Source organism: Equus caballus, chromosome 6 (genome assembly GCF_041296265.1).
Source record: "Equus caballus isolate H_3958 breed thoroughbred chromosome 6, TB-T2T, whole genome shotgun sequence".
In the NCBI taxonomy this organism is placed as follows: domain Eukaryota; kingdom Metazoa; phylum Chordata; class Mammalia; order Perissodactyla; family Equidae; genus Equus; species Equus caballus.
The window spans coordinates 2,330,889-2,358,289 of NC_091689.1; the positions used below are offsets into that span (position 1 = coordinate 2,330,889).

General features: G+C 34.8%; 1 protein-coding gene across 6 annotated transcripts in view; it reads right to left on the reverse strand.

Annotated features, from left to right (window-relative positions):
- ERBB4 (erb-b2 receptor tyrosine kinase 4) overlaps window positions 1–27,401 on the reverse strand; it is a 1,102,331-nt gene that overhangs the window by 279,870 nt on the left and 795,060 nt on the right. For all 6 annotated transcript variants that reach the window (XM_023644065.2, XM_023644064.2, XM_001488767.6 and 3 more), the window contains exons 10-12: window positions 24,308–24,381; window positions 21,634–21,724; window positions 19,488–19,687 (exon numbers count right to left, since the gene is read on the reverse strand). In XM_023644065.2, coding sequence (XP_023499833.1) covers window positions 19,488–19,687; window positions 21,634–21,724; window positions 24,308–24,381 — 365 coding nt within the window. The remainder of the gene's footprint in view (window positions 1–19,487; window positions 19,688–21,633; window positions 21,725–24,307; window positions 24,382–27,401) is intronic.

Here is a 27,401-nt window from a genome sequence, read left to right on the forward strand (position 1 = left end):
GTTGCTGTGTGTATGAATATTCATTCATTTTTATTATTGGGTATATTCCATTGTGTGGGTTTACCACATTTTTTAAATCATTCAACTATTCCTAGACACTTATTTTTTCCCATTTGTGGCTATTAAAAATTAAGCTACTGAGAACATCTGTGTGCAAGTCTGTATGGACATACACTTTCATTTCTCCTGGGTAAATACCTAAAGTGGATAATATGGTAGGTATAGGGCTAACTTTTTAAGAAACTCAAATTGTTTTTCAAAGTAGTTATACCATTTTCCCATTCCCACCATCAGTTAACTCAACTTTGGAATTGAAGTTCCCCCACGTTTGCCAATGCTTGATATGGTCAGTCTGTTTAACTTTAGTTTTCCTAATTTTTATGTAGCAGTATCTCACTGTGGTTTTGATTTGCATTTCCCAAATGACTAAAGACATCGAGCATCTTTTAGTGTGCTTATCTGCTGTCCATATATCTTGTCACCAAATCTTCTGCCATTTTATATTGGATTGATTGTTTTCTTACTATTCACTATCGAGAATTCTTTATATATTCTGCAAATATTTTCTCCCAGTCTTAGCCTTGTATTTTCATTCTTTTAAGTTGTCTTTTTGAAAAGTAGATGTTTTTAATTTTGGTGTAGTCTAATTTATCAATTTGTTCTTTTATGAATTGTCATTTTGGCATCCTATCTAAGAAATCTTTGTCAAATCCAGGGTAACAAGGGTTTTCTCTTAGAAGTTTTCTAGTTTTTGATTTTACAGTATATGATTCACTTTGAGAAACATAATAAATAGGAGATTATGTATATACACACATACATATATAATTCATATATACAGGCGATTTGTTATAAAGAATTGGCTCATTGGATCACACAATTATTGTGGAGGCTCCATCTGCAAACTGGAGGCCCAGGAAAGCCCACAGTGTAATTTGTGCCCAAGTTCAAAGTTCTGAGAACCAGGAACACAGATGGCGTAAGTCCCCGTGCAAGGGCAGGAGAAGACCACTGCCCCAGCCTAGCAGTCAGGCAGATAGAGAGAATTCTCCTTTCTGCCTTTGTGTTCTGTTCAGGCCTTGAACAAATTGGATGATGCCCTTCCACTTTGCTTTGCTCAGTCTACCAATTCAAATGTTAATCTCATCCAGAAACACCCTCACAGACACCCAGAAATAACATCTAACCAAATGTCTGGGCACCCTATAATCCGGTCAAGTTGACACGTAAAATTCACCATCAGAGGTACTATGTAAAGATCTATTTATCTTCTGCATATACAGTAGATATGCAATATTTCCAGCACCATTTGTTGAAAACACTGTCTTCTCTCCACTAAACTACCTTACCATATTTGTTAAAAATCAGTTCTCCATATATTTGTGGGTCTATTTCTCGTTCTCTAGTCTTCCATTGATCCATTTATCTCTATTAGTATATTTTTTCACTTTTAATCTATTTGTGTTTTTATATTTGAAGTCTATGGCTTGTAGGCAGCAAATAGTTAGGTCTTGATTTTTTTTTTATTTTAATTTTTTTTTGGCTGAGGAAGATTAGCCCTGAGCTAACATCTGTTGTGAATCTTCCTCTTTTTTTGCTTGAGGAAGACAAGCCCTGAGCTAACATCTGTGCCAATCTCCCTCCACTTTATATGTGAGTTGCCATCACAGCATGGCTATTGAGTAGTGTAGGTCCGCACCCAGGATCCGAACATGCAAACTCGGACCGCAGAAGTGGAGTGCACTGAACTTAACCACTAGGCCACAGACCAGCCCCAACTCTTGCTTTTTTTGTCCAGTCTGACTATCTCTGCCTTGAATTAGTTATTTAAATAATTTGCATTTAATGTGACAACTGATATAGTTAGTTGAAATCATTTATGTTGCTAGTTGTCCAATCTGTTCTCTTCTCATTTTTCCTCTTTTCCTGCCACATTTTGAAAAACCAATTTTTTTATGATTTTATTTTATCTCTTTTTATTTATTGGATTATGAGCCACATAACTTTTTTATTTATTTTAGTGAAATCATTTGTGTTTTTAGTATATTTATTTTTGATTAAACTTTTTACTTTTAGATAAAAGTAGATTCATGTATAGTTATAAAGAGATCCCATGTTCCCTTTAACCCAGTTTCTCCTAATGGTAAGATGTTGCAAAACCATAGCACAATAACATGACCAGGAAATTGGCATTGAGACAGTCAAGAATCAGAAGATTCCTACCAATGCAGGAATCCCTAACATCACGCTTTTCTATTCACACCACTTCTCTTCCAGCGTCATCTGCACCTTACCCACTCACCTGCTCCTTTCGCAACCACTAATCTGTTCTCCTTTTCTACGATTTGGTCATTTTTAAAATTGTTATATAAATCAAACCATATAGTATGTAACGTTTCAGGATTAGCATTTTTCCATTCAGAATATCTCTCTGGAGATCCATCTAGGTTGTTGTGTACATTCCTAGTTTTTTTCTTCTTATTGGTAGCAGTATTTCCTGGTATAGATTAACACAGTTTGTTTAACCATTCACCCATGGAAGGATATTTGGGTTGTTCACAGTTTGGGGCTATTACAAACAAGCCTGCTATAAACAATTGTGTACAGGTTTTTGCAGGAATATAAATTTTCATTTATGTGAAATAAATGCTCAGAGGTATAATCGCTGGGTCATATGATAAGGGTACTTTGTGGCTACTTTTAAAGAAAGTGCCAAACTGTTTTCGAGAGTGATTGTGCCATTTCACGTGCCCACCAAAGTGTATGAATTATCCCATTTCTCTGCATCTTCTCCAGCATTTGGTTTTATCATGATTTTATTTTAGTCATTCTGCTAGTTACATAGTGATATTTCATTGTAGATTTAATTTTGATTTCCATAAAATGCTTGACAATTTTGAACATCTTTTAATGTGCTTATTTGCCATCTGTATAGTCTCTTCAGTGAAATGTCTTTTATGTCTTTGCCCATTTCAATTAGATTTTTTTTACTGTTGAATGTTGAGAGTTCTTTATATATTCTATCTGCCTGTCTATTTATCTATCTTTCTGATTTGAAAATGGTTTTTCCAAATCTGTAGCTTGTACTTTCATTCTCCTAACAAGATCTTTTGCAGAGCAAATGTTTTTAACTTTAAAATTCAATTTATCATTTTTTCCTTTTATGGATTGTGCTTTTGGTGCCAACTCTAAGTTCTCTTTGCCTAGCCCTAATTCCCAAATAATTTCTCCTAAAAAATATTTTTCTGCATCCATTGATATGATCCTGGGATTTTTCTTCTTTGGCCTGTTAATATGGTGTATTACATTGTTTGGTTTTCAACTATCGAACCAGACTTGTATCCCTGGAATAAACCCAATTTGGTTATGCTGTGTAACCAATTTTATATATTGCAGAACGTTATTTGCTATTACTTTGTTAAGGATTTTTGCTTCTCTATTCTTGAGAGAGATGTTGGTCTGTAATTTTCATCCTTTTTTTGATACGCTTTGATCATATATGTATCCTAATCTTCAAACTCATCATGCATAGGTGTGATCATTTTACAGATGAGCAGAGGCTCAGAGAGACCAATCTGCCCGAAGCCACAAGTGCCAGAGTAAGTGTTTAAACCCAGTCCTGCCTGGTCCCTTCACCACCCAGTGGGGATGAAAGTCCCGGCTCCATGATCTACCTTCTCTGTCAGCCCTCGGTAGGAGGGTTGGGGCACCTCTTTGCAGCCTGTTGAGGGTGAAAGTCTACACTCCCCACTCCTTTGCTGGCACAGGTGAAGTTGGGGGCCACAGTCTTTTCCGTGCTGTTTGGGCTGGAGTAGAGGAGCTATTCTTTAAAAGATTTCTGTCTTGCTAGTCTGCGCTTTTCCAGGTTGTTTGGTTAGAGAGAACAGGCTTTTGGGGGCTTTTTCAGTCTGCACCTGTTGGTGTTTCTGAGTTGCCAGTTTCTTCACCTCCAAATCTGGGATATATGAGGCAAAAAGAAAACCTGGGAAACTCACATCTGTGTCCTTTCTTAGATTCCAAGATCTCAAATCTGTCTTCTTTCTTTTCTCCACCTTTCAAAAATCTTATGTTTCCTGTATATATAATGTCCAGGGACTTTAGCTGTACTTAGCAGAAGGAATAGAGAAAAATCTATCTAGTCCATCTTCCCAGAAGCAGAAATCCTAGGATACGTCTTTAATTTACTGCGGTGTATTTTCAGGTTATACTCTACCACTTCATGTGCATTCTAAGAACCTTAAAATAGGATACTTCCATTTCTGCTTTCCTAACCATTGACCTATTGTCATACATTTTACTTTTCCATATGTTATTCACCCCACACTCATTGTTATATTTTAGTTCAAACATTAGACTGCCTTTTGAAGAGAATTAATTAATAAGAAAATCCTATATATTTATCCTTGTTGTTACCATTTCTTGTGCTCGTTATTCCATATATAAATCCATATGTCTATCTGCTATTGTTTCCTCCTGCCTGGAGGATTTTGTTTACTACTCATAGTGAAGTTTTCTCTCTGTGATGCTCTCTACTCTCTGGCGCTATGTCTGTAGACTCTCGCTGCCTTAGTCTCCCTGGACTCAGCTCTGCCTCTGGAGTTCAAGGAGTCTTTGGGACTCGGCTCTGCCTCTGGAGTTCAAGGAGTCTTTGGGACTCGGCCTGAGTCCCTTCTGGCTGTGCCATGGTTTAAAACTCCTCTCCAGGTACTTGGCCAGGGCAATCCCAAGGCCCCCTCATTTGTTTCCTCATTCTCAGGAATCACTCTCCTTCATTACCTGATATCTACTCTCTTGCAAACTGTCACTGGATATTTTGTCTTTCTTTCGGTTGTTTCATGAAGGAGGGTACATCTGATCCCTGTTATTCCATCTTGGCCAGAATGGACATCCTATATTTACTTTTAAAAATCCAAAGTGGGATTACTTGCTGTTTCTTATTTATAGGCAAAAGTTTTCATATAAGATTTCTCCAAAATGCCACCAAACAACATCTAAGCACTCCACAAAACTTTATTGAAAATTGTAGTTCCTTCTATTCTGTTTTTTTTTTTTTATTTTGTAGGGGAAGAGTCTCCCTAAGCTAAAACCTATTACCAATCTCCCTCCTTTTCTCTTCCTTTCCCCCTACAAAACCCCAGTATATAGTTGTGTATAGTTGTAAATTCTTCTGGTTCTTTTACATGAGCTGCCACCACAGCATGGCTACTGAAAGACAAGTCACTGGTGTGGTTCGATGCCCAGGAACTGGACCCAGACCTCCAAAAGGGAGCATGCCGAACTTTAACCACTAGGCCGTCAGGACTGTCTCACTTCTATTCTGTTTCAACTTATTTACTTTATAATTATCATTCTAAATAACAGATAAATGTAAATTTTAAAGATAATCTGAAAGAACAGAGATGGGATAGAGTGTTTTCCAATATAGATAGGATTTTCTCTCTTCTCAAATATATTATTAAGCATTTTAGGTAACTCAAAGTTTGTGGACTTGGCTTAATTGTGATTCTCTGCATGTCTTAAAGATTTATTAACTTGAAATACCATATATTGTAACTATTCGTCTCTTCTTATCATGTGTAGATTCTTCTTTTCAAAAGTTGAATGATTGTATGTTTTACCTAGGAAAGGCTGACAGTTTATCTGTTATATTGATTTTGAATTAATAGTGAGAGTTCTTCCCTTCTGATTCTTTCATAATGCAGAGAAAGAGAGTTCTGTCACGTACAAAAGAAATGTCAGTGGAAATGGAATCTTAACAAAGTTCTCATACCCTTGACTCTCTAGATGTATAAGTGACTTCTCACTAATTTATAAAGATGTAAGAGGAAAAATAGTTCAATCAAGCTGATAGAATATAAATGTGTAAGATCAAATTCTATATAATACGTGAAGAGTTAGACAGTAGCATAAGATCAATATTAATGTATGTAAAGTTATAATAATTATGTTTATAAACATTCAGCCACTTTAAGGTTATTTATAGAGTATTTAATATCCTGAAACATATATGTAGATATTTATATACAATTCTTATATATACTTGCTTGTAGGATAAACATGATCATCAGAGGAAATCCTGAAGTAGGAAAGAATACCCCCAAAATTATATTATAAAAGCAACTTGTAAAGACAAGCAGAGTATATTGAAAATCATATTGCACTGTGTGATGAATCTCTGTTTCTTTGTATTCATCACCTTCATATCCTTGTAGAAAATACAATCAATTCTTCAAATTCTTTGTTTACCAACTTCTGTCTGAGGCCCTCAAATACATTTTCAGTTTCATCCTTTAGGATGTTGACAAAGCCATCAGTACCCCCTTGTTATTGCCCATTTCATGATATTTCATCAACTTTTTGATCTATTTATTTCACCAACTCCCATTAATTTTCTCAGGTTTGAAAGCCTCTCACTGCTGTCCCTTCTCCCTCCCTCTCCCAGGGGTGATGGAACTCCACCATAGGTGGCAGGGGAAACTGACTGCTTGCATTTTCTGTTATATGCTTTGACACTAGTCAGAGAGAAGGGTTTGAGCCTCACTCAAGCTCCTATGTTCTTTTCTGCTGACTGCCTCCCTTAGTCTGTATTCAGATCCTCAATTTCAGAGCAGTTTTGGATCGGGGAAACAATATCTGTTGAAGGAAAGCAATAATAAACAGAAAAATAATAATTACTTTTGTCTCATTCTTTCTAAACTACTAGGCAATGGTATTGAAGCCCGGCTGATCATTTTCTCCAGAGTGAAACCAAGGGAAGTGTTTCCACATAGCTTAGAACAAAAGGCCAAGGAAGCTACTTCTTTGAAATTTTTAAGAGAAAAGAAGTTTCCAATCAGCACCAAGATTTCAACAGCTCTCTGACCTCCCAGAGTGATAGTCACAGGGAAAGGTGGAGAAGACTATTCAATGGTTTACAGTTCAAAAGGCCATCATAAAACTCTAAAGAAACCTTAGCAATGCAGTCATTAGGCAACTTTTACCTTCCTCTCTGTTTTCTTTGGAAGCTGTAAAATAGATTTTTCTTTATCTCATCTGAATTGTACCTATCTGTTAAAAATTTGGAGAGATAATAATGTGCTTAGTATTTTGACCTTTACAGAGAATATTGAACCTGCTTTCATTAAAATAGAGGCAGGCTGAAATAAGGGATCTTGCCACTGTGCTGCATGTGTGAAAGTAAATGGATTAGCTCAAAATATTGAAATGGAGTACTGTTTACAGGCACAAAGGCAGAAAAACTATATTTTCTTTCATTGTACAAGACCATCTATGCTGTTTGTATTATTTACCATGTGTATAAGCATGGGTTTTACTTGGAATGTATTTGCACAGATACCATTAATCTTTTTTTAAAAGGTTGAAAATATGATTTAGTTGTAATAGTTCAGTTTTTGCCATCAGACCAACATAGGTTCAACTCTTTACTCTATGATGAGCCATGTAGCTTTGGGCAATCATTTACATGTTACTTATGCGTAAAGTGAATAACAATATCTCCCTTGCAGGGTTGCAATGAAGATTAGACATCATATTAGTAGAGTATTTAATGCACTTATCTAACTAAGTCCTCAATGAATGTACTTACAAGAAATACAGGCATATTCATGTGTTTGCTATGAAAAATGCTTGTTGAGAAACTACCTACTTTATGCTGGACACTGCTAAGAAATGGGGATATGATAAAAACATGAAATAAAATACAGAGTTCTCTTACCTAGAGCTTACAGTCTAGTTGGGGAGACAAGCATTAGATAAATAATCATATATATGAATATATCAGGTGCTGCAAGAATATAGCAGTTGTCCTAACCTAAAGGGTAGGTGGCATTAGGTCAGTCCACAGAAGAGGGACAAGAAACTGACATGAGAAGGGTAAATAGGAATTACTAATGCAAAGAGAGCTGCGAGACATTGGGAATTCAACCCTAGCCAAGAGAGACTGAGCAGGGACTTAGATTAGTGCTTTCAGAGAAGAGGCTGGACATGGGCAGGGAGTGGAAAGTGGAGAATGAGGAGCTAGTGAGGTAGTCAAGGGCCAGATTGTGTAGGACATAGTGGTCATTCACAGGATTTTCTGCTTTGTCCAAAGAGCTGTGGGAAGCTGTTGAAAGATTTTAAGCAGGACAGTAATGATTTTATTTTTAAAATATCACTCCAATTGCCTGGGTGAGATTACCTTGAAAACATGTGTGAACAGTTGATGGCAAAGAGAGAAAAACTCTGACAGAGTGAACTGTCTAGAGATAGGCACATGACCCAAGCAGTGCCAATCAGAGTTCTCTCCACAGTACAAATGCGGGGAGAGAGAAAGTAGAGCTCTCTTACTCGTACTCATAAACTCTGAGGACATTCCTAGCCTAATGCTGACAGGACCAACCATGAAGAAAGAGAGCTGGCCTAAAAGGAAAGCAGATCGAGCAATGTAGAGGTATTGAATCCTGATTATGTTGTTTAACCCCTGGATCCATCTGTGCCTGAAGAAATATCCCTTGGACTTCTCATTTTGTGAGCTGATATGCTCTCTTGCTTTTTTATGTACGTATTGTTTTATGCCATTTAATTATGTTTATTTTCTTTGTTATATGAAAAGACTTAAAGCATGTACAATTATGGCCAACATTAATTTTTTAAGCTTTATTGAGATAAATTGCTTATACTATTCTGTCAGTTTAAAGTGTACAGTGTGATTTGATACATGAATATATTGCAAAATATTTACCATTATAAGTTTAGTTAATCTGTCCCTTACCTCTCATAATTACCATTTTGTTGTTGCTGTTATGGTGAGAACATTAAACCTCTACTCTCATAGCAACTTTCAAATACACAGACAGTAATGTTAACCATAGCCATTATGCTGTATCTTAGATCTGTGGAACTTATTCATCCTATAACTGAAAGTTTGTACCCTTTGACCTACATCACCCCATTTCCCCCACCCCTCAGCCCCTGGCAAACACTGTTCTACTCTGCTTCTATCAGTTAGATGTTTTCAGAGTCCACACATAAGTGAAATCATAGTCTTTGTCTTTCTCAGTCTTACTTAATTCACTTAGCACAATGCCCTGAAGGTCCACAAATGTTGTCACAAATGACAGCATTTCCTTCTTTTTTATGGCTGAATAATACTCAATTTTATGTATATGCCACATCTTCTTTATCCATTTGTCTGTTGACAGACACTGAGGTTGTTTCCATATCATGGCTATTATGTATAAGGCTGCAATGATCATGGGAATGCAAATACCTTTTTGAGATTTTGCTTTGATTTCCTTTGGATATGCCCCTAGAAATGGGATTGCTAGATCACATGGTATTTCTATTTTTAGTTTTTTGAGGAATCTTCATACTGTTTTCCACAGTGGCTATCCCAATTTACATTCCCACCAACAGTGCACAGGAGTTCCCTTTTCTCCACATCCTAGCCAACACTTGTTATCTTTTCTCTTTCTGATAATAGCCATTCTAACAGGTGTAAGGTGATATCTCATTGTGATGTCAATTTGCATTTTCCTAAGGATTAGTGATGTTAAGTACCTTTTCATGTCATTTCTTGACCACTGTGTCTGTCTTCCTTGGAGTAATGTTTATTTAAATCCTCTGCCCATTTTTTTTTTTTTTAAGATTTTATTTTTTCCTTTTTCTCCCCAAAGCGCCCCTGTACACAGCTGTGTATTCTTCATTGTGGGTTCTTCTAGTTGTGGCATGTGGGACGCCGCCCCAGCGTGGTCCGACGAGCAGTGCCATGTCCGCGCCCAGGATTCAAACCAACGAAACACTGGGCCGCCTGCAGCGGAGCGCGCGAACTCAACCACTCGGCCACAGGGCCAGCCCCTCCTCTGCCCATTTTTTAATTAGATTTTTTGTTATTGAGTTACATGAATTCCTTATATACTTTGGATATTAACAGTTAATCAGATACATGATTTTTGTTGAGAAGTTTTGGTTATAGATTCCATCTCCTTACTTATTGGTCTGTTCAGAATTTCTACCTTTTCATGATGCAGACTTTGTAGGTTGTATATTTCTTGGTATTTATCCATTTCTTCTAGGTTTTCCAGTTTGTTGGCATGTAATCATTCATTGTAGTCTCCTATGATCCTTTGTATTTGTTGGTATCACTTGTAATGTCTCTTCATTCATTATAATATTATTTATTTGAGTCCTCTCTATTTTTTCCTTGGTAAGTCTAGCTGAAGGTTTGTCAATTTTGTTTATCTTTTCACAAAACCAACTCGTAGTTTCACTGATCTTTTCTATTGTTTTTTTATTCTGTATTTCATTTTTATCTGCTCTGATCTTTGTTATCTCCTTCTCTCTGTCAACTTTGGGCTTAGTTTGTTCTTCTTTTTCTTCTTCCTTGGAGTGCAATTAGGTTGTTTATTTGATATCTTTCTTTCTTTTTTTTTTTAATGTAGGTGTTTATTGCTATAAACTTCCCTCTTAGCACTGATTGGCTGCATCACATAAGTTTTGGTATGTTGTGTTTCCATTTTCATCTGTTTTAAGATACTTATTGATTTCTCTTTTCACTTAATCTTTGACCCATTGGTTGTTTAGTAGTGTGTTGTTTAATTTCTACATCTTAGTAAATTTTCCAGTTTTCCTCCCGTTATTGATCCTTAGTTTCATACCACTGTGGTCAGAAAAGATAATTGGTAAGATTTCAATCTTTCTAAATTTGCTAAGACTTGCTTTGTGACCTAACATATGATCTATCCTGGCGAATGTTCCATGTGAGCTTGGAAGAATGTGTATTCTGCTGCTGTTGGATGGAATGTTCTGTATATATCTGTTAGGTCCATTTGATCTAAAATATAGTTCAAGTCCAATGTTTCCTCACTGAGCTTCTGTCTAGATGATCTATTCATTGTTGAAAGTGAGGTATGTAAGTTCCCTGCCAATATTGTATTATTGTTTATTACTTCCTTCAGATCTTTTTAGGTGCTTTGTTGTTGGTTGCATATATATTTATAATTGTTACATCTTCTTGATGAATTGACCGCTTTATCATTATGTAATGACCTTCATTGTCTCTTGTTTCATTTTTCAATTAAAGTCTATTTTGTATGATGTAAGTATATCTATGCCTGCTTGCTTTTGGTTTCTATTTTATGCTTTCTTCTTTTGCCTAAAGTAATTTGAGTAAGGCTTCTGTCACTAAAAGAACACTGGATTAGCTTCCCATTGCTGCTGCAACAAATGACCACAAACTTGATCTCTTAAAACAATACAAATTTAGTCTCTTATAGTTCTTGATGTCAGAAGTCCAAAATGAGTCTTAATGGACTAAATTCAAAGTATCAGCAGGGCTGATTCTTTCTGGAGGCCCCAGAAAAGAATTTGCTCATTGTCTCTTCAAGCTTCCAGAGGCCACTTTGGCATTCCTTGGCTGTAGCTATGTCACTCCAATCTCTGCCTCCATGGTCATATTACCTTCTCCTTTGCGATAGTCAAATCTCCCTCTTCCTCCCTCTTATAAAGACATATGTGATTATATTTAGGGCCCTCCCAGATAACCCAGATTAAGCTTCTCATCTTAAGATCCATAACCTGATCACATCTGCAAAGTCCCTTTTGCCATATAAAGGAACATTCACAGATTCTGGGGATTAGGAGGTGGATATCCCTGGGGATCATTATAAAACTGTATTGCAGTAAGCTCTGAGAGTAGGAAAGGTTAGACTTGTATAAAGGGGAGTGGCAGAATAGGTCTTTGTAAAACGTAAGAACAAGTTACAACTATAAAAAGTTACAGGAGGTAAAAGTACAGGAATAAGTGGTAAGACATACCCATTCACCATATTAAATAGGTTAAATAGACATTACCCAAAGCTTTGTTCAGTCTTAAATGTTCTAGTTATTATATCTCTGACTTGAGTAGGTCCTAGGAAGGAAATTCTGATGGGGGAGATGATAGGCAGCAGTGATAAAATATTAAAAAATCCTTGAATATTTTTAGAATATTGAGCATATTATAAAGTACCTTTCAGAAGGCACATTAACTATAAAAAAGAAAAATAAATCAATAAGAATTTTTTTGAAACTCAAAAGTAAATAAAATTTAATAGTACAATATATTGTACTATAATTATTCAATTAATGTGTAAACTATCTTTAAATATTCCCTTCATTTTATTGAGTGTGTTACGTTAGTAGAGGGAAAAAAGAACACTACTTATGAGATGGTTTTTAAATTTCATTCTTTATCTTTGTCTCCCAGATCTGTTATTAAATATATGATTTTAAGTTACTCAATTGTGAATTTTCCTCCCATAAGTCCTTTTTGAGGGAGCAAACACTCACAAGAAGAAATGAATTGCCAGGATCTGGTGTGTTCAAATATGTTTCTGACTACAGAATAATAGGGAGAATGATAGGACATATGACAGAGTAGATAGAGTTCCTCAGAAGATTTCCCATGGACTCCTGCCTCAGAATGATCTGGTATATATTAAAAAGGCAGAATCCTGGGTCTTATACCACTATCTGTATTAGTTTTCTAGGGCTGGCATAACAAAATGGCATAAAATGAGTGGCTTAAAAATAGCAGAAATTTATTCTCTCACAGTTCTGAATTTCAAAATCAAGGTGTTTGCAGGCTGCTTCTTCTTGGGGGCTCAGAGGGAAAACCCGTAGTTCTCTGCTTTGCTCCTAATTTCTGATGGTTGCTGGCAATCCTTAGTGTTCCTTGGCTTACACTGCCTAACTGCAGTCCTTGCCTCAGCCATCACTTGGTTATCCTCCCTCTGTGTGTGTGTATGTCTTCACAAGGATTTCTCTGTGTGTGTGTGTCTACCTCTGTACCTCTTCTTCTCTTCTTATAAGGACACTAGTCAAATTGGATTAAGGGTCCACTCTACTCCAGTATAACCTCATCTTAATTTATATCTTATTTGTGTCTGTGACCATCTCTTCAAATAAGGTCACATTCACAAATACCAGCAGTTAGTACTACAACACATCGTTTTGGGGGATACAAGACAAGCCACAACACTATCTAAACAACAATCTCGGGAAACTGGAGCCCAGACTCCTGCATTTTTAATAACTAAACTTTTTCCTTTAAAATTTCTCAACCACAGATCTAGAGGCAAGTCAGGTTAAAATGTTGACATTTGTAATAAAAACTGAGGCCTGCAGTAATGCTGACTTTTATTGTTGAGAGGTCCTCCATTCTTTCAGAATTTCCAGGTTGCAAAATAGAAGGGGTGTCATTTCTGAAACTGTAACTGCTTATTACCCTTTGAGAAGAGCAGAGAACATTTTGTAGCATGGTTAGTAATTAGACATTATGCTCTCTCAAATACAATATCAAAATCTTATTTGATTTTTTTTTACAAAGAATAGGTATTATTGTATTACCTTGGTAACTTAAAGAAGAAAATCTTAGAAGTACAATTAAGATTATCTATCTTTTTATTACTTAGAAAAATAGTGACCCACTACATTCTAAGTTACGTATTGTATGATTCTTACTGATCTGTGGTTTACTGAAAATGTAGCAAAGTTCATATATTTCTAAGTGAAGATTGGCTATGAGGCCCAAAGGCTGATCCCTCTAACCTGGAAGCACTTTGTATGGAAACGCACGTTCAGCCAGGAGAGTATGGGCTGGACCAGGAGCACACAAATCAAAGGTGAGAATATAGACTGAGAGAAAGTAAGAAAATCTGTGACTGTAACAATATCTTCTTACAACAAGGTAAGCCTTAATTTATAATCAAATGTATTTTTCTATAATATACAACACCTTAGAGATGAAAATGATGGCAATATCAATGGTAGTGATTTTATAGAAAATCAAAATTCCTTGTGATGTTATAAAACGTAAAATGCTTACTATTTTGTAGTTATTGTCACTGTCATCAGAGAAAAACAAATAAAATAATGTATTAGGCAAACATTGTTTTATTCTCCATGGGTGTTAGACATCCTCTATTCCTTACTCAACAATTCTTTATTCCAATTAAATTCTTGATGTGCAGTGGCTCATCTTAAAATTGGATCATGATGCCATCCAGAGGGTCCAGTTATTAGCAATTAACTACAGTTTTGCAATTCCCTTTTTTAGATTCACATTAAGTGAGGTGAAGTTTTCTACTATCAAACTTGAGGAACATAAAAATCACAGATAAATATAAAAGCTTATATTCTTTTTATAGTCTTTATATAAAAAAATGTATGCTCCATCACCAAATATTTGTCTCCACAACCACTAACCTAAAATTCGTATTTCATGGGTATTTTTGTAAATCAATGTCTGTTACTTTATCATAAATCCAATCTTAAATATTTTAATTAGAAGAGAAAATGGAAAAATCTATTTAGGGGAGTCTCAAGCATAGACTTTTTTAATCGTTTAAGATCTCAGAAAATCATTTTTAAGTTCTTCAATGTCTAGGCTCCTATTAATAACTACTCTTGTTTCTTCCATGTCTACCACTGGTTGATGTGCTGTTTGAAAATTTATAATTCACCATCTAGATAATGTGAATTTTTCTTCTGCTTATAAAAAGAGAGCGCGCCATATTTCTCCTTCCTTTTTTGTTCCCCAAGAAGGAATTTTTCACTAAGCAAAAGTTAAATATTGTACCTTCACATCATATAATGTGAGTATACGTGTGCATATACTTTATAATATATTTTTATTTATTTATTTTTATTTTATTATTATTATGTTTTTGGTAAGGAAGATAGGTCCTGAGCTAACATCTGTGGCAATCTCCTTCTATTTTATGTATGGGACACTGCCACAGCATGGCTTGATGAGCAGTATGTAGGTCCACACTCGGGATCCGAACCCGTGAACCCCAGGTGGCTGAAGCGGAGTGTGCAAACTCAACCGACAAGCCACAAGGCTGGCCCCTATAATCTATTTTTAATTAAAAAGATCATAATTGTATAATAATAATAATAGCTAGCACTTAGTTTGAGCCAAGCATTCAATGAAGTGAGTACTATTATTAATTCCAATTTACAAATGATAAAACTGAGGTACAGAGATATTAAATAGCTTATCAAAGGTCAAACATCTAGTAAATAGTTTTGCTGGGATTAAAATCCAGGCCATTTGGCTCCAGAGTGTGCTCTTGAACATAATGCTATATAAGGTATGCTTCATAAATCAGCAGGTTTTCTTATGAAAATCAATCTCTTTCTCTTTATTTTGGGAAGAATAATGGTGCAATGAAGATGATAGATTTTGAAATCAGACAAAGTATTTGAATTCTGAATATGATTTTTAATAGCCCCAAACTTTGGAAATATTATGCAACTTTCTGAACATCTGCATACTCATCTGCAAAATGGGGATAATTATATTTCACGGGGGGTAGTGAAGATTAAATTAAATTATATAGATTGAGAGACAGAGTCTGGCACTTTTTTTGCTATTTAGTTGAAATAGTGAAGACATCTAAAATCAGTGAGGAGAGATAGATTATTCAATAAATCATGTTTGATTAATATCCTAATCAACTGAAGATTCAAAAAAATGTATGCTATACCAAAACTTCCAGATGGATTAAAATTTTCAATATAGTTTTTAAAGTACTACTGGATGAAAAGGACTAAGACTATATCAAAATCATAAACATGAAAAATCCATCCACTTAACCAGATAAGAAACAAAATGTTTATTTATCAAAAGATGAAAAGTTTAAAAATTACCTATAAGAGGGAAAGTTATTCATAACAAACTTAAAAGACAAAAACTTAACGTCTTTAATTTGTGATGAGCTCTTTTACATCCAGAAGGAAGGACCAACTCTCAAATTGAAAATGGATAAAGTTCATGACTAAGTAATTTATGAGAAATGAAATGTAAATGATCAGTTGACACATAAAAAGAGGCTCAATGTCAACCAAAAGAATCTAAATTTAAAAGACCTTTTCATATTTTGATCACCAAAATTTAAAACCATATTTAATATCCAGTGTTGCAAAGAGTGGTGGAAAATATTCCTTATCAAACATTGCTTAGATTTAAACAGTTTAGGTTAAACTGATCCAGTATTTTTGAAAGATGATGATGTTCAATAGATATCAAAATTTATTATATATAACCTCATTTGCACAGAAACTCCCCTTCAAAATCCCCAGCCTAAGGAAATAACTGCTCAGAGGAAAATGTTCATGAACTAGGATTCACAGTATACCAGGAGGAAAAATAGAGAAAAAGAAAAGAAGCTAATTTACCATTAACATGGCACTTGTTTAATAAACATTTTTGTATACAACTTATAAAATGAATAAGGAAGAGCTCTATACACTGGCATGGAAGATGTTCATAATACGTTAAGTAGAAGACATAGATTGCTAAACAGTATTTAGATACACATGGTATGATCCTGTTTATATATGAAATTATGTTTCATTATATACATCTATGTATATATAATATTTATGCACAAAAATTATATTATTTTTATATGTTTCAATTTTTTATTTCTAACAATAATAAAGGTACAATTACAATTAGAAAATAAATATATTTCCATTTTGAAAAGTTAATTATGAATTTAGTTTCTCTTTTATTCTAGATTTAAGTATATAGGCACAAATTTAGACAGAGATGCCTGAGCTCTAATGTAACTTAGATTCTGAAAGATTGATGTAATATTTATCTCCTCACTGTTTATATTGCAGTGTTAAAAGTTTGCGCTTAAATATTTAAGAAATTTCAAATACTTTTATAAACCTACCCTAAAACTCCTTCCAACCAGCACTGTCGTTTTGTTCATACTATAACGTATAAATGAAGGAGGCAGGAAGTGCACTAGCTTTTCATGTCCTGGAGTTTCTCTCAACTTCAATCTCTTCAAACCATAAAGTCTGCTTTGAAATTTTTGACTTAAAAGAGTAAGATTGCTCAAGCCACTGTCACCCTTTATAGATAAGGTGAAGTTTTCCTTTTATTGTCATTACTGTTTTATATCATGTTGAACTCCAAAAAACACCATTAAAATCAAGGCTGCCTTTTCTTTTAACTTACCAAGTCAATACTTAGATTTAGATCAGAGTATTTTATGGTGACTGGGTTGTGTGTGTGTGTATGTGTATGCATGGGTACGCGTTCCAGGGATGCGTACAAATGTATGTGTTGTGTGTGCATATGCATACACACATGCATGCTGTGTGTTTGTGTATGCATATGTCTTGCAGTGAATATGTATGTGTGTTTGTCCATATCTTGTATGTGCATGCTATATTAAGAAAGAATATCTGAAAATGCAATATTTACAGTACACAAAATGAAGCAAATATTTAACTTTTCCCATTTGCAGATAATATTGTGGATGATAAAAAGGCTTTAATCATATGTGGGCAACCATTGTAGGCTCCTTAATGGCAGCATCACCTCTGAGGCCAAGTTTACAGGGTAATTACATTTCTGCAAATGCAGGATCCAATGCACTCGAGACCGAAATCCAAATTTTGATAAATGGATTTCATGCAAAAATTGTTTATTCTAAGATGTTAAAAATGAAAAAGGATATGCTTAATTTTATACTATAGCACCACAAAACTGTGTTTCTCCTAACTGCTTCATTTCTTCCCCAAACTGCAAAGTCAACTCTAAGTGCACAGAACAAGAAATACGTTCACAATCTGAAAAATGGCTAAATTTAGTCCAAAAGGCATAACACTGAAAATTGAAGAATATGTTAAATTTTTAGTTTATGTTTATTATTATTTATTTGCTTTTGGTTTTGGAGTAAAGAGACATGGAATCATTACAGAAATTTTTCTTATCTTGCTTTTTTACATTTAATTTCTTTTTGCCTTTTGTTTTTCCCATATGCTTTTGTATTCAGCTTTATGAAGGATAAAAGAAGTAAATGTTTCTGGGGCTTGTAAAATGATAAATTGGTCAAAGAGGAACATTTTTCTTTGTTTCTTTTATTTTTCTTTAGATATTTTTGTCTTCATAGTTAAATATTATCTTTGAAAGGTAGTAGTATTGTTTTGGTTTGGTTTTTGAAAGAAATAGAAGAAAAGAAGAGTAGAACTTTGACGAAGGGAAATATTTATAAAATAGTGTTGAAGAAGATTCTATTTTACTTTCACGAATAAAATACTTTGCCTGGGACGTGTACAAAAACAGACATAGTAATGTGGGGTAAGAAGCTTAAGTATTAGAGAAAAAGAAAAGCAAGTTTTCTGTCAGGAATCAGAAATAATCCAAGGTAAATGGAAGGATAACTCTCACTAGGGTGAACATGCATTTTTTGATACATAATAAGATTTTATATTTCTTGACTCTATGTGGAACAGAAGAATGTATAAGAACTCAAGTGCACTCAAACCAGGAACCTCATGTTGCAATAGATCTATTTTTTTCTGAAAAATATTTTTAAGGATCCCAAACAGCTAACATGTGAGCTCTTCACAAATTGTAAGATATATTTTATGGAAATATGCTAGCTTGAGCTGCCTTAACCCCTTTCTGGAACAAGGTAAAGTATTCATAAATAAATTAATTCACTGACTGCCTATTAGTAAGCTTAAATCATTAAGAATTTATATTTTTTAAAAATGTCCTCTTCTCTTCATTCATATGTGCAAAAAATAAACTCAGTTATTATGTATGGATAGCCTTGTTGTTCCAATGGTGAGATCAAAGAAGTAAGAAGATATCCTGAGAGCAAAATGTTTCTTAGAGGATGTGACTTTTAAAAACGATTGTCTCATCTCATGACCACAACAAGAATATGCGTTTCTAAACAGATTGCTTGAATTCTAAGCCTTTTTATCTGATGTTTATCAGTCAGTCAGACATGGTAGCGGCACTTGTAGGATTATGAGAGTAGTACTCAGTAGAAAAACAGGGAAGAAGTAAGTATTCATCATTGGAATGTCACAGCACAAGATGGAAAAGGCATCGTCATGTACCCACAAAAACATTGTCTGCTTCTGAGTAACAAAGAAGTGATAGAGGGGATCAATAAGTAGCAAAGTGAATGAAAAAAGAGAGAGTGACATGTCTATAGAAATGAATTTATGAAACGAACTTTCTTCTTGAACAGAAAACTCCATGAACAGCATTTTTTACACATTTCAGAAGAATGTCTACCACCACCCACAATGGCAAATATTCTATGTTATCAAATTCACTGAAAACAAAAAGCAAAGAGGACGCTCGACAGCATGGATTTCCACAAACTGATTGGATCCAAGGAATTACCCAGGATGCTTATTAAACGTTTAGATTCCCAGGATCCACTTAACACATCTATTGAAAATAACTCTCCACAGGAGGGTTCTTGTGACTAGGCAAGATTTGCAAACGTAATATATTATAAAAACATGTAATATGTTATAAAAGGCATCTATTATGATTATTTTACACCAATCCTTTTTGAGGGTTGAGAAAAAGAGGGCAACAATTCTGACCCACTGTTCTTTTTAACTGTTTGTTGCAAAGTAGAACAGGGGAACTTTTTTAAAGTTTCCATGTTTTAATGTCCCGGTAATGTACTTACTACAGTTTTCAGCTTTCCTGTTGTCCCGGATCACTATTCTTTGGTTGATAGTGCTGAAGAGCGTTGTCCAGTTAATGGTGTGATAATAGCACAGGTTGCTGTTGTCTGTAATATAGATGTTTCCTGCACTGATTTCCTTCAGGGACTGGAATTGGAGAGAAGTGATGCCCTGTTGCTTGAGGATAAGCAAGGAGAGGCCACTAAAGAGAAGGGAGGGAGAAAATGGAACAGTGATAAGTATTTTCTCACCATGATAGGCATTCTTGAAGTAAAATAAGGATGTTACACCTTACTCCAAAAATAACGTTAATAGAGCATAAAAAGAGATTCAATCAACAAATCTGTGCTGAGACTATTTCTTTACATGCTATATACTGAAAGTTTTAAAAGGAATCATTTGACTCTCAAAAGGAAAATGTTCATTTTTTAGAGGTATGGATATTAATGATCTCTCTAACCCCATCTATACATTTACCACTGACATATCTGCTTACTGCTTCCTCGCTACTTCACAAAATTTAAGTTCCTCAAGGATGAAATTCTGAATTAAGACTAAACAATTAAATAAATGTTTATGGAATGAGTGTTCATCTACCCAAAGTAAGACGTTAATTCTACTCTAATTATTTAATAGATCTAGACATGCTTTCAGAGGGTAAATATTGCAGAGAATGATATGTATATTTAGCTTTCATTTATATCTCAGAAACCAAAGTGTAATTGTAATAGTTGAGGAATGCAAAAGTAAGGATAAGAGATATTAAAAATTTTAAAAAGAATGAAATTAAACTGAAATTTTAAACAATACTCAGAAGGCTTGAACAACTGGGGAAAGCATCTCTAAAAGTTAAATAACAACTACACTGGAAGCAAATTATCATTTCAAGGAAATTATTTCTATTTCAACATAGTCCACATTCTGTAATTAAATTCCTTTTCCATTCTCTAAAGAATAAATGTGTTTTGCACATTCCAATCAACTAATGAACATTATTTTACGTTTTATAGATCAAAGCTGTCCCCTTTTATTTCAATTATAAATCTAAATATTCTTTGCTGTTAATACTCAGATTTTTTTCCATATGTTATATATATAAACACACGGAGAACTATATGTATACATATATATATATATATAACTTATGAGTTTGTATGTGTGTCTGTACTCAACTGAGGTCTAATTCATTCTCTCAAAATTTGCCCCCATGATAACCACATTGAGTTATTAATTACAGTGTGAACATAATAATGCCTTCACAGATTTATAACAATTTGTCCAATGGTTAGTAAAAGTTGGCTGCATATGGCACTTGAATAGATTGTATCTCTCTATCCTTTTTTATTAAGCATCTTTCCCCTTTACATTTTAAAACCTCTTACAAATATACCCATATTAACAGCAAAATTCAAGGGACTATCTGTGAAATATTGTTAGAGAATATTTGATGACAGTATTGATTTTGGGCATCTTTTACATTTAGGCAGAAAAATTAAATCAAAATCTGTGTACATAAATCAACTTTTAACTGTCCATAAATAAGAATTTCATATAGATGAAATCTGAAATAAGATAAAACAATGGCTTAAAATATTAACCCATATTTTCTTTTATATGAATAAAGAATATCAACCTTGGAACTTTAGAACAGTGTCCTTCTGAGCCCTAACATTTCTGTCCAGTATTAACCCGCACTGATGTAAGGTGGTTGACTAATTCTTAAAACATCAGCCCCACGATGTGTTGTTCAAATGATAGCACCAGAGATAAAATGAGAGCCTCCTGATCAAACAGCATTTGTATCCCACACACCTAAGCCATTGCCAAGTCATCCAACTCCATCTTTTAATTATGATAACACAGCTCAAAAAGAAGCTTCACTTTTATGGTTCGCATCATGCATTCCATATCTGCAAAACACTGACATTACTTTAAGTGATAGGAGGTTGAAAAATCAGACTGTGCATTTTGTATATTTTAAAGAAGAATTAGGGATATTTTTCATTGAGTTTACTTTTGGAATTAGGAGTGGAAACCCAATATTTCTGAAATCAGTAAATCAATGAGGCTGATGGGTTTGACGTAATGTACACAAGGTTCTAACTCCTGAAATCTGGAAGACCTGCAGCTTTGAACATACGTACGTACCTATAGAGTACTCTTCCACCAATGGTCACCAGGTTAGAAAAAACACTGAAGTCGGTCATGTTTGGGGGCCATGATTGTATGTTCAAGAAACCTACAAAAGATAAGGGTAGTAAAAATAAATCTCAGAATATCATTGTCTTAGTTACAGTGTTTAATACTGATCATTCTTGAAAGACGGTGAAAATATATTGAAAGGCAGGAGGTAGGAAAGGGCAGTGAAGATCCTATTTTTGAACCATTCTAGCTCATATTTCTTCTTCCAAGATTGAGTGTCTTACTCAAAGTTTCTGGGCTGCAATGTTCAATAGATAATGAAGATCAAGATAATGAGCACTAAGAATCTATGTTTCTCAGACATATGGAATCATATAACTGTATATGCTAAGATTTAAATGATTCTTAATTTGATTCATTCTTCTAAAAGCAAAAGTATTTAGTCTAGATAAAGAGAAAAATATAGTTTCAATTTCTCTGAAGTCCTTTAGCACTTTATCTGTACACTTATGACATCAGTTGTCTACCTTGCATTCGAAGGCATTTACATACAAATCTAACACTCCTCATTTGATTTTACATTCTTTGATAGCAAATACATGTCTGATGCATGTCTATGGTCCCCATACCACCTACGATAACAGCCCTGAATATACTCAGGGCTCAATAATATGTGCTAAATGAATGCTACATGTTATGCACGTTCAATAGAGCTTCTTATGAAAAAGTAAATAGAAAAACATGGGTGCAAAGATCAGTTGACACTTGCAAAAACAGTAACATCAAAATTTCAGGGAAATTTAATTTTTTAAATTCTGCAGGCTTTCGTGCTCTTTGATTGGAAGAATTAACATAGTTAAAATGTCCGTACTTCCTAAAGCAGTCTACAGATTCAATGCAATCACTATCAAAGTTCCAACAACATTTTTCACAGAAATAGAAGAAAGAATCCTGAAATTTATATGGAACGACAAAAGACCCTAAATAGCCAAAGCAATGCCAAAAAAAGAGCAAAGCTGGAAGCATCACAATCCATGACTTCAAAATATACTACAAAGATATGGTAACAAAAACAGCATGGTACTGGCACAAAAACAGACACACTGATCAATGGAACAGAGTCAAGAGCCCAGAAATAAACCCACATATCTATGGACAGCTAATTTTAGACAAGGGAGCCAAGAGTATACAACGAAGAAAGGAGAGTTTTTTTTCAATAAATGGTGTTGGGAAAACTGGACAGCCACATGCAAAAGAATAAAAGCAGACCATTATCTCACACCATACACAAAAATCAACTCAAAGTGGATTAAAGACTTGAATGTTAGATCTGGAAACAGTAAACTTCTAGAAGAAAACATAGGTAGTATGCTCTTCGACATTGGTTTTAGGAGCATATTTTCGAGTACCATGTCTGATCAGGAAAGGGAAACAATAGAAAAAATAAACAAATGAGACTACATCAAACTAAAAAGCTTCAGCACAGCAAAGGAAACCATCAACATAACAAAAAGACAACCTAAGAACTGGGAGAAGATATTTGCAAGCCATATACCTGATAAGGGGTTACTATCCCAAATACATAAAGAACACATACATCCCAACAACAAAAAACTAACAACCCACTTAAAAAACGGGCAAAAGATCTGAACAGACATATCTCCAAAGAAGATATACATATGGCCAACAGGTACATGAAAAGATATTCAACATCATTGGCTATCAGGGAAATGCAAATCAAAACTACAATGAGATATCACCTCACTCTGGTCAGAATGGCTATAATAAACAAGACAGGAAACAACAAATGTTGGAGAGGATGTGGAGAGAAGGGAACCCTTCTTCACTGCTGGTGGGAGTGCAAATTGGTGCAGCCACTATGGAAAGCAGTATGGAGTGTCCTCAGAAAATTAAGAATAGATCTACCATATGATCCAGCTATCCCACTGCTGGCTATTCATCCAAAGAACTTGAAAACACAAATGCAGAAAGATACATGCACCGCTGTTCATCACAGCATTATTTCCAATAACCAAGACTTGGAGGCAACCTAGGTGCCTATCAAGGGGTGAACGGATAAAGAAGATGTGATATACACACACATGGAATACTACTCAGCCATAAGAAATGATGAAATCCAGCCATTTGTGACAACATAGATGGACCTTGAGGGTATTATGCTAAGTGAAATAAGTCAGAGGGAGAAAGTCAAATGCAGTATGATCTCACTCACAAGCAGAAGATAAAAACAGTGACAAACAAACACACAGAAACAGAGATTGGGTCTGTGGTTACCAGAGGGGAATGTGGGAGGGTGGAGGGCAAAAGAGGGATTAGGCACATGTGTGTGGAGATGGATTGTAATTAGTCTTGGGTGGTGAACATGATGTAATCGACACAGAAATAGAAATCTATGATTATGTACACCTGAAATTTATATAATGTTATAAACCACTGTTACTGCAATAAGAAAAGAGTAAGAAAAAAAAACGTTCTGTGGGCTTTCAAAACATGTACAAATGCTAAGGAGTAAAGACACTCATCACTTAAAGTGACATGCGTTTTAAAAACTAGAATTTGCTTTGAAAATGAGTTGCTGATTCCAACATTGTGTAATATTTTCAAGAAAACACTAAAATTCACATAGTTCATAGCACAAAGATCACACTTTAAAAATTACCTGTTATCTCTCGGACGGTCCGAAAGACATTCAGTTTCTCTGGGTCTATGGCTTCAATTGCATTGTAAGGGTCCCTAGAGAATCAAGAAGAGATGCAGCCAAATAGAAGATTAGATACAGTGGTGAAAATATGAAAAATGTAACAATAGTTACTTCATTCAAACTGAATTTTAATTAGCAATAGGAAGGTTAGCAATGTCTTGTCCAAATTTTTCTATGATAGATGTGGAGGGAGATTAAAATGTGCTTTGAGGATATTTTTGACAACACACAATATGAATTCATCAAAGGCTATTCCAGATGTAGAGGAATAGTTCAGTTTGACTATCCTAAAGAAACTACAAATATAGCAATTCTATTTATGAGTCATTTTATTTTATTTTGCCTTTAAAAGTTTATTCTTACTGAGGAAAATATACCCTACAAATAAATTATTTTATGGTGAGAATAATTGCCTTTTGGTCAGCTCAAACCATTCTAAATTGCTAAGAGCACCTGTAAGTTCATAGAAAGGATAAAAACAAGCACATGAAGTCAATTTTCTTTTGCTCTATCTTCACATTTATCTATTAGCAGATTTTCACAATATTCATAATATTGTATGAAAGTTACTCCTTATATGGATTATTTAGAGTAATCTTGTTTCTGTTTTATTTATACTCACTTTTGTAACATAGGATCTATTTGCTTCCATCTATATGAATCATACTAACATTTGAAAACAAAATTTACAACAAATTTAATAATACTCAAAAGGTGTTGTAAATTCTGGAGATTATTAAAGATACCATCTCCTAATGCATAAACATATTTTTATAATTAATGTTATTGCTATGTAGATGCCCTGTCTTTTCAAAAATGAACATAAACCGTCTTTTAAAATCAAATATCTAACGGAATTTTTTCAGAGATTTTCATCTTAGGAAAATTATTTTTCATGTATAACATGCTGATGATACAAAATAATTACATACTTGAATATTAAGCCAAACATAAACATAATATCAAACATTTCTCAGTAGTTCAAGTAATACTTTTCATTCTTTTAAAGAATATATAATATTTTTTGAAAAGTTTTATGACTTTAAAAGACATTCTGTGCTATTCTGGGCAAGTAGAGACCTCCTATTAGTATCTGCCCTTCAGAGAAAAACTAAATTCTGTTCATCGGCCACTTCTCTAAGAGAAATCAAACCTTCCAAGAACAATGAACTGAGGCCTTTTTAGAAGCATGTCTCCACCTGTAGGAATCCTTGCTGTGGACATCTGTTGTTTTACCAGTCTTTGAAAACCTTCTTTTTTGTATGGGAATAACCACTAGGATACAGTGATCCATCGGATGCAGTTTTAATAGGGCTGTCAGTCAAGGTGCTCCACAGTCTCCTGACAAACAGATAGGCATACACCCTATCTCATGGGACTCTGAGGCTGAGTCCATTGGCATCTATTCATCCCAGCATTAGAGCCTTGAGAAGACTGTTAGTTCCAGCCACCTTGATCTCTGGAACCACCTTGGACTGGCTCTGTCAACTTGGTTCATCAGCATATTCTTCTGTACTGTGAACCAACCTTTATCTTTAAAGAAAAAAAATCTTTGCTTGATTAAATTACCATTTCAAACTAAGCAGTGTAATCTATTCAATATCCTACTAGTTTAACCTGGAGTGCTATAGAAGGCTTGGAGAAACACTGTAAAAACGTTTCCCCAGGGGCCGGCCGGGTGGCGCAGCCGTTAAGTGCGCACGTTCCACTTCAGTGGCCTGGGGTTCGCTGGTTCGGATCCTAGGTGTGGGGACATGGCACTGCTTGGCAAGCCATGCTGTGGTTGGCATCCCACATATAAAGTAGAGGAAGATGGGCATGGATGTTAGCTCAGGGCCAGTCTTCCTCAGCAAAAAGAGGATTGGCAGCAGTTAGCTCAGGGCTAATCTTCCTCAAAAAAAAAAAAAAAAAATTAGTGGATTTCGCCACTGTAAAATAGAAAAAGTTTCCCTGTAATTCACACATACACAATTAAGATTTTTTTTTAACGTGACGTGAGTATCTCTCAAAAGCTTAAAGTCTAAATTAAATGTGCTGGCAAACTTGCTCTATTTATAATTGAAGATACATAGAATGAATAATTACGCCTTTGATGAATATGAAGCCAAAAAATTAAGTTCACCACGTGGGAAAACTCTTGTTGTTATCATTTTTTAATGTGCAAAGACTTTTGTATGCAGAAGAAATATCAGCATTGCAGTAGTAGGATGAGCTTTCAACATTTGTTCTTTGAAGAAAAACAGTGTAGAGAACAGCTCTGATCACATAATCAAATATTCTGGCTTTATTGAAAAACACTCAAAATTCAGGGCAAGCCCACACTAATAGGGTCGGTCCAAACGTTTACTGAGAACACTTCCAGGTTGCCAGGAATGAAATGAATTCTGGACAGTGGACCACAGAAATTTTATATGCTTAATTTTAGAGATTCAGGACTCTAATAAAATAAGTTGACAGAATCTCACTTACTGCCTTCAAAGTACCTCTAGGGAGTTTCATCCTACAGCCACTTGAAATCCACAATACTTTAAAAGCTCGAACTTCCCTAGTTCAATTCAGAGCCATGAGAAAGAACATTGTGTTCACCCTGTCATTGTGTTTGGTGATCCAAAATAAAGCTCAGGATAAAGGAGGAGAAACATGTTTTTACAATTCCATTGAAATCACTCTATTTTTTCACCAAACCCATTATCTCTTTTCCATTATCTATCATCTAAGCACTTTGCTGTGGGTGTCTCATTGTGACAGCATGAACGTGCTTATATGGTGAGCGTTTTGTTGCTCTAAGAACACCGACATGAACAATGTCAAACACGACAAGATGTGAAAGAGGATTATTGCTGAAGATAACCCTAAACACTGAGTTTTAAGGGCAGTTCCCATTCTAAATAAGGAAATAAGAGTGTCCAGTCTATTTCTGGCAAAGGCACTATTGTGCTATATACCGAACACGTCAATTAACTTCCTTGAGCTCTTTTATTCATTAAAATTTTAATTGACAAATTGACAGCAAATTTATTTTTTTGCAGAAACTTGTTTTTGAAAAGTATAA